Source organism: Crassostrea angulata, chromosome 1, assembly GCF_025612915.1.
Source record: "Crassostrea angulata isolate pt1a10 chromosome 1, ASM2561291v2, whole genome shotgun sequence".
Taxonomy (NCBI): Eukaryota; Metazoa; Mollusca; class Bivalvia; order Ostreida; family Ostreidae; genus Magallana; species Magallana angulata.
In genome coordinates, this window is record NC_069111.1 from 17,129,463 (window position 1) to 17,138,421 (window position 8,959).

Here is an 8,959-nt window from a genome sequence, read left to right on the forward strand (position 1 = left end):
GTTAAGAAAAACAAAAACGAGAAAATATAAACGTTCTTTTTCTTATCTAGTGAGATACATAAACTAGATTTAAAACAAAAATAACTTCCATGAAATAGATTTGAGTCATTTTACTGCAAGCATTTCAAATCGACCTAAATTCTTAGTTGTGTGCGTCATTACATAACCCATCTCGCCCGCGGCCGAGAAAATCGATCGCCGAGGTCGCGGCTGGACTACCTAGCGGTCAGCGGTTATCTAATACACAAGAATCGCGTCTGTCATATGTGATTTTATTTAGCCGCAAACACAAGAATCGTACACAGTGAAATTAAAGCTTACTCTTCCTAATTTGAATTAAACGACAGAGTGTCAATAAGAAATCGTTCTGTTTCATCATAAAAACAATGCCATTCTCGAACTGAAGCAGTGTCAGACAGATAGATCAACTGTGGGATTAAAGGGGGAAAAAACTTATATTAATTAGAGTTTATTCATCATACTGCAAACATTGTAAATCTTCCGGGGTTCTGAGCTCTCTATGTGTGTTTTACCTTTACGTAAGTTATCCGATCCCTCATCCGCGGCCGAGGAAATCGGTCGCGGCTGCACTACCTAGAGGTCAGCGGTTATCTAATAACAAGATATATATACAAGAACTGTTTCAATTTTATGTTCTTAAAGTTTGTTCACCTTCAATTTATTTAATTAAACATTAGAATGTGAATTGAGAAGCCCCTCTAAAAATTGTAAAAACGATATTATTCCAAATCAGAAACATCATCAGACATAAATCAATAGTGAATTTGTAATTCTAAAATGTTCTAAAAACTATACATGTACTAATACTTTTATAGATAAACAACGAAAAACCACAAAGATTAAACCTTAAAATGATGATCACCCCTAGAACATAGCCAAGGAGATCCCGCGCGAGTGGACAAGTGATCCGCGGTAGCTTCGTGTTCTTCTACATGTACTTTATCACTCGTGCATGTTTATTGATATTTTGTACGATTCCAACTATTTGTTTATTCGAGATGTTTTATAGATATCGTAGAAAGTAGTTGACGTCTTCATAAGGTTGCACATAAAATGAGAGAGAGAGAGAGAGAGAGAGAGCTCAAAATTGGAAGCATTATTTAGCCGAATTTAGAAAACGAAACAGTCCCCAAGCGTTCAAGGCAGGATATAAAAAATCAAATATCAAATTAACACATGCGGTAGAGACAATTGCAACTTCTCTGGCCTTTCCGGCAAGTTTGGAAAAACACCTTGAGTGTATTAACATAACCGGATGTTAGAATTTTATACAAAATGGAGTCGCTTCCCATTAAAAAAAGTATCGGCAAGAAGTCATGTATGTCGTTTCTGTGTTATATTTTTAGTGTATATTGATACCTTTAAAGAAGTATAGCTCGCATCTCAACAGATCAAAATGTGTTGTAATTATATCAAGTTTTATAAAAAGGGGGGTTGTCATGGACGCCTAGGTAATACATTCGAAGTGTTTTTCCGAGCTTGCCGGAAAGGCCCGAGAAGTTGCGATTGGCGGTAGAGGCTGACACGATAAAAGAATTGTCCAGAATTGAGGAATTTAGTGATTATTTTTAGAATGTTTACATGAGTTTTTAAACAAGATTTGTTTAGATTTTATCGGTTTCATGATCACAGTGCAAGGGCTTTATTTTTTTCAAAATGTGGCGAAGACCTATTTTTGGCGACTACTTAACATGTGTACATTTTTCTCCTCAATGTATGTCACTTTCCCACCCGTGTGTTTATTCGGTCAGTCTATGCTAAGTCAATCCGCTCCACGCGCGACCGTAAATCTCCTGTCGCGTCAGCGCACATAGCTCAGAATATTGCCCCCCATCAGCAATTATTGATAAATAATTGAGTAACATTTGGAAGGGTGCTTTCACTGCAGCGGTCAATTGTTAAACAATAAGTGTCTAAATATTCGATGCCAATCAACCTCACATTAAAGGTGCGATATCGTAATCTGAGAATGTGGCTAAACAATTAACCTGTTGAACACGCTAAACTTCTATAGTTGTGAACAGAATAAAATATATATTATCAGAGACATAAATAACTTAATAAGTTATTTATGTCTCTGGGTTTATAAGTTAACAGTTTTAAGTCAAAGATTAAATAAAATTTGTTCTCAGGATTAGAATGATTAGTAATGATATACTACTACATTAAGCAATAAAGTCGGTCGATCGTTATTAAATCATCAGAGTACTGCAAGTGTCGACAGTTTCTTATTTTTTTAAAATAATTGTAGTAGTTCAATTGACTTGCAGACTATAATATAGCGACTTTTCTGCCTCCCAAAAATGTATGCATTTAATTGCGATAGATATTTGTTCTTGGGGATTTTACTTATTGTTACATGTATATGCACATTGATAAAAAAAATCATTGAAGTTGTGTAGTATGAGGTTGTCATGCAGATTAAGTGACCTAAAACTCAGCGGAATATTTTATTTTTCATCTAGCTTGTCAAAATGGGAGATTGTTAACTTGTAGTTTGTTAACTCTGAAAAAGTCTAGAACAGAAGAAATAAAGTCTTTATAGCTTTCGCTACATCTTCTTATTTATGTGTACGCGTACATAAAGCTATTTTAGATTTTTTTGTATAAAAAGTGTTGTTTTTCCTTACGTTAAATTTAAATCTATAGAAATTCAATATCTACATGTAACATCTCAAAAGCTTTGATAGCTTACCGCTTGGAAATCATTTAGTGATGCAAATTGACAAATGCCCATGAAAAGACATTATTGGACCCCAAGGGTTTCTTATCCTTTCCGACGATGATGAGAAGAACTCAAATGTGCATACAAATCATACATTTACATGTATATTTATATGTGATGTAATAGAAATAACTGAAAAATATAGGGGTTTTTTGTGCCGCACAAAACGGGCGAAAAGGATTTTTATACCCCACGAAAATAAATTAAGGGGGGGGGGGAAATAAAAATCACCTTGTCCGTCCGTACGTCATGTCCGGTCTATATCTTTCTGATGGAGAAACATTGGAAGTGTTCTTACTTTATATAAATATTACTCATTACCTGACGAAGCGTCATGACCTAAACCCAAGGTCATTTGGACAAAGTAAAGGTCACTGGCAGGAAAAGTGCAAAATTTGTTTCTGGTCCACTTTGGAACTTCTTACTTCACACAAAGATTGCTTATGACCTGAGGGTGTGTAATGATTTGTCCCCAAGTCATTTAAGGAGAAACATTGGGAGTTTCTATTTCATGTAAAGATTCCTGATGACCGATGATGTGTCATGAACTTGACCCAGGGTCAGTTGCGCAAGTTCAAAGTCATATTAAACATATGTCATATCTTGTATTAATGGAAATGAGTAAAAGCTAGAGTTTGACATAAAGATTACTTGTGACCTGTAAATATACCCTGCCTTGTCTGACTCACTAAAGAAAACGAACCATCCATTATTCTCTAATAGAGAAATACGTGAGTAATGACTTCTTTCTTAGCGGGGATATCATTTGTGAGCTTGCTAACAGTACCTTTTAGATGGTCCAGTGGAAGCAATGCCCCCTTTCTCTCAACCAAAATTTCCCTTAAGTTAACGCTTAGAAAATTTCCCCCACCGCCACATCCACACTTTTATTTTAATTAAATTAATTATATACATGTACATAAATGATGTACTTTTTAAAGTTATCCTAAACTTAAAGTAAGTTAAACGAAGAACTTGCCTGGTATGAAAATAATACTTTGCAATTGAGTCTCGTTTTCGATTTCTTGAACTTACTATTATCATATTGATAATCCAGTATCATTAAAAACCATTTCCCTTCTCCTTACACTCGCCAGGTTCTGATAGACCTGTATAAATACCAGATTATTTCCACTTGACCTCCACATTTGCATACAATCTAAATAAACACCTACTTAGCAAAGATATGCCTTTATCTGTTTAATGAGTGGTGCAATACTCAATCTAGAGGTTACATAGAAAACAGGCATGAATTATTTTTTTTGGTCTCCATTTGAAGAGTTCCAATCAATTTTCTAAAGCTCTAATTGGTAAGAAGAAATGGTCGTGTAAAGATGACCTTTTATCAATACAGTGTCTGTCAGGCTCTGACAAGTGTCAGGAGAAGGAGGTGTTTTAATCAAACTGATGGACAATCCTTTCGCGACACGAAGTTGCGACGGAAGACCTACTCGTTGCTTTGCAACGAGCTCAGCTCTAGTTATCTTACTTCTTCATAAAATTGGACTTCCAATGTATTTCTGAGATCAACAATCTCTTTTATTTCAACAAATGCTGTCTCTAACAGGTTCTCTCTGTCCACCAAAATAAAATTGGTCGCTCCTTCTATTGTTCCACTTTCAGATTCTAGTTCCAGTTTTCTGCCTTTAATAATTTTATCTTGCGCAATTTTCAAAATTTCAATAGGATCCTCAATCTTTTTTTCTGAGCAAAATTTAATTATATTTGAAATAGTTTCATATTTCCATGAATCCGAATTTCCTGTTGATCCCACCAAGTCTGCATTAGGTTCCTGTATGTATGATTCTGTCCTAGCTTCCGTTCTCGACGTTTCCGCTGAGTTTTCTGCTGTTGATGCAATTGAACTGGATGGAATAACTGGTGGCTCTAAAACTGGTACTGTCTCATTGGATCTAGGTACTGGGATTGCAGAATTAGTTAATTGATCAGTATTATTTGTAGCTGTAAGGGCAGCATTATAAATGTCAAATTCAGGATCAGGGAGATCATCTGAATAATATTGAGATTCATGGGGCGAGGAGCACTCTATCACAATATTCATAATCTGATCTGAACAGAGTTCCTTTTCTCGCACACAAGTGTAAACATGGTCTCTGAGTTCATCTATTGGTATTATTTGTTCACAGTGACAACATTTTTCTGTAATGGTAGCAGAAGCTTCTGTTAACAAAGAATTGTCGGCCTCAAGAGACAATGCACGTTGTATGGGTCTGATGTAAAGTTTACTTTGACATCCCAGAAATGACTTCATAACTTCTGGGGTTCTTCTACAAGAAATAACTTCTAGGTTTCTACAATTACTTATACATCTCATTATTTCAAACCCACCACAGTCACTCAGCTTACTGAACCCATCCTCACCAATCAATTTCTGCTGAAATAGCTCCTCTGTATCATCTGCATTAAATTGGATCTTTTTGGAGCCAAGTCCCGCTTTAACTAGTGCAAGTTTTTCCTCTCTTGTTGGGACTTTCATCGCATCTGTTTCACTCAGACAAATAAATTCACAGGTCCATGTTCTTCTTTTCTTCTGCTTTTTAATTCTTCCTGATGTAGATGTACCCCTCACTGGTCTGAATAAAGCTCGTATTTCATGCTGGTTATGCTGATTGTTCTGAGATGGAAGTGATACTGTAAAAAGTGAAACATTGTTGTACAAAACAATTGAGATACTTTTTATTACATGTGTATATTAACCACATGTAGGGATTGGAACCCCAACCCCCCGCCGTCCCATTGATGATGAAGTGACCTTAACCCCATGCAGATCAGATGCATGAGTGGTAACATGTTGAATTTTTCACATAAATGACATACATGTATCTCAATGATCAATTTAAAATCGCTTTGTATACAGAACAATCAATATGTACCGGTAATGCTTATATTTATTGTTTAAAACTTTAAATCACACGTACTATAATAGTTTTATTAAGATTAAACACAGTTGAAACAATATATTTAAACCTATGTTTGTAAATACTACAAGAGCAAAACCCTTTATTTTTAACCAAAAGTAAAATATACCCACTCTTCTAAATTTGTGAAATTTTAAGAAAATCTATCATCTGGTTCTTTTTATGGGCCATCTCAAAATACAGGTAAATTGAATAGGTCTGTATTAAAATAAAATTATCTAAATTGTACATACTACTGTGACATGCAGTCTGCCATAGTTGTGTAAATGAAATTAAACTTCTTTGTTGTTGTTTAGTGTCAATTATCGCGAATTTAAATGATTTTTAATCCAATGCCATTTATACTTTCAATTTGATAGAAAGGTTGATTTCCGGTGTGATCGTTTTTTGCCAAGTCATTCTTCAGTTTGGTTAAAAGAATATATTAATTTCAAGTCTGTGAGTATTGTAAAAACCAGGTACGTAGCATCGGGAGGGGGGGTGCCACTTTGGTTTTTCTGAAATTTACATGCAAAAAAATGAATTAATATAGAGTTGCCCCCCCCCCCTTTTTATGGGACCATGTAAAAAATTGAATTGAAAATAAGGAAATAAACAGTGAAATTAAAGTTAAGGTATACTTTGCTTGTCAAGATTTTTTGGATGAGTCTGCCCCCCCCCCTTTCCAAAACAATGCTATATGCCTGTAAAACAGCTTAATTTTAATTAAATAGTTATTGAAATAAACCAGGGCACAGTCATGTATGAATTTTTTCTTCCTCATCGTGTGCAAGTCAACCTCCCATCCGAAAAACCCAAGCTGTAGCAGGGCAAGACCCATATTACAAAAGTTATGTCCATCTTTGGGGGTGGGGTGGGGCATGGGTTTCTAAATGTAGACTTGTAATTTAGAGGAATAAAATAGATTTAAAGAAATTTCAAAGGACGCCAAAATATTTGGTAGCACAAAGAAGGGAAATAATCGGAAAGATTGCCCCCCCCCCCCTTTGACCTTTTCGTTTGTCCAGCAAAGGGAAACAACTCAATCCACTTTCTATTTCTCAAAACATTTTCTACAATAAAATGTGTGAAAACCCGCAAGGTTTTTGGTCAAGCAATTGGTAAACATTAATCTATAGGTTAATATGTATGCTTCAAACTTCATTAATTAATTATAACTTTAAATCAAATTAATTCGTCTTCTAGACACGAGCACGTGAGCATACTTACTGCGTCTAAGCTCTTCCCTAAAACGTATCCTATCGCCGATCGTGGCGATTCCAAGCCTCGATAGATCCACATCGCTTAAACTTTTGCAAATATCAACGTTGTTTACATTTGCCTCCGTAAAGTTATTTGCTAAATTTGGGAGATCAATGTTTTTTAAAATTAGTTTAATGTCGTCCATTTTTCCAAATGACCCGGATAGTGTGACGTCATCACATCATCATAACGAAGTTTGCACACCACATAATGATGTTTGTACATAACAAAAGGATGTTTGTACATGACGTAATGAATAAAAAAGTACATCGCGTAAAGAAAAAAGCATATCGCATAATGATCTTTAAAAGTACATTCGGTAAAGACGGAACCACATCACATACTTAGAAAAGCACATGCCATAATGATATATGCACATGCCATAATGAAAACTGCACATCACATAAGGATGAATGCACATCACATACTGTCAAATTCACATCACATAATGCCAAATGCACATCACATAATACCAAATGCACACGCCATAATAATGAATGCACATCACATAATAGAAGGAGTACACCACATAATGATAAAAGCACACCACATAATGATACAAGGACATCACATAACGATTAAAGCACGCTACATAATAATATAAGCACATAACAAATTTAGTTTTGCCATGATAAGACAGTCCAGGCGTTCCATAAATATGGCTGCTCCCATAACAAATTTGTAGAAAAGATGTTTTCACTCGGACTAAAAACCGATAGCAGTAAGTCAAATACTTACTAGTCCGTCTCAAATTTATTTGACAATGCTTCAACATTGATCAATGTACAATAACATTATTATTGAAACAACGTTCGTATCGGATCATGCAAACTTATATGACAACAAGTGAAAAGCTGTCAATGTGACAGCAAACCGGGTTTTCTTTTATGTAAACTGTATCCATAATCCATGTCAACCCTTTTCCAGTGAAATGGAGTACCCTACATGTTTATGCAACATTTTGCCAAAAAATGACTAAGTTCAAAAGCTAGTATTTTTTTTCATAAATTATCGGAAATCGAAATCCTAGCAATATGCACACCTCTGATATATGCACAATTGATCTGCAAAAGAACAACTTCCTATCTTGAGAACTGTAGGAGGAGTTATCCGTACCATGAGGGTACCCTATATGCAATATTTTGCCAAAAAATGACTAAGTTCAAAAGTTGATATTTTTTCAATAAATTATCGGAAATCAAAATCCTAGCAATATGCACACATCTGATATATGTACAATTGATCTGCAAAAGAACAACTTCCTATCTTGAGAACTGTAGGAGGAGTTATCCGTACCATGAGGGTACCCTATATGCAATATTTTGCCAAAAAATGACTAAGTTCAAAAGTTGATATTTTTTCAATAAATTATCGGAAATCAAAATCCTAGCAATATGCACACATCTGATATATGTACAATTGATCTGCAAAAGAACAACTTCCTATCTTGAGAACTGTAGGAGGAGTTATCCGTACAATGAGGGTACCCTATATGCAATATTTTGCCAAAAAATGACTAAGTTCAAAAGCTGGTATTTTTTCGATAAATTATCAGAAATCAAAATCCTAGCAATATGCACACCTCTGATATATGTACAATTGATCTGCAAAAGAACAACTTCCTATCTTGAGAACTGTAGGAGGAGTTATCCGTACAATGAGGGTACCCTATATGCAACATTTTGCCAAAAAATGACTAAGTTCAAAAGCTGGTATTTTTTCGATAAATTATCGGAAATCAAAATCTTAGCAATATGCACACCTCTGATATATGTACAATTGATCTACAAAAGAACAACTTCCTATCTTGAAAACTGTAGGAGGAGTTATCCGTACAATAAGGGTACCCTTTTGGCAGCCGCCCGCCCGCCCGCCCGCCCGCCATTTTCACCATTTTAATAACCGGATTTTTCCGTTGGAAAACCCGGTTAAAAACCAGCGGGGTTTCAAACCCCGTCAAACTCTGACTATTCGGTCCAGGGTTTATGTATAGCGGAGCGGATCAGAAACTCTTGACTTGGGAAGATGCGTT

General features: G+C 35.4%; 1 protein-coding gene across 1 annotated transcript; it reads right to left on the reverse strand.

Annotated features, from left to right (window-relative positions):
• Window positions 1-5,014: 5,014 nt before the first annotated feature.
• Window positions 5,015-7,566, reverse strand: LOC128163641 (uncharacterized). The gene is made up of 3 exons (XM_052827269.1): window positions 6,895-7,566; window positions 5,129-5,398; window positions 5,015-5,034 (listed from the first exon to the last, which is right to left on the reverse strand). The coding sequence occupies exons 1-3, from the start codon at window positions 7,070-7,072 to the stop codon at window positions 5,015-5,017; spliced, it is 468 nt and encodes a 155-aa protein (XP_052683229.1). The 5' UTR covers window positions 7,073-7,566.
• Window positions 7,567-8,959: the final 1,393 nt, after the last annotated feature.

What these genes read in the sequence shown, in the direction of transcription:
- LOC128163641 (XM_052827269.1), bottom strand. Translation starts at nt 7,072, where the DNA reads ATGGACGACATTAAACTAATTTTAAAAAACATTGATCTCCCAAATTTA. An exon ending in TAGGGAAGAGCTTAGACGCA is followed by an intron (nt 5,399 to 6,894) that starts GTAAGTATGCTC and finishes CACTTTTTACAG; the next exon opens with TATCACTTCCATCTCAGAAC. An exon ending in ATTTCAGCAGAAATTGATTG is followed by an intron (nt 5,035 to 5,128) that starts GTGAGGATGGGT and finishes TATTTCTTGTAG; the next exon opens with AAGAACCCCAGAAGTTATGA.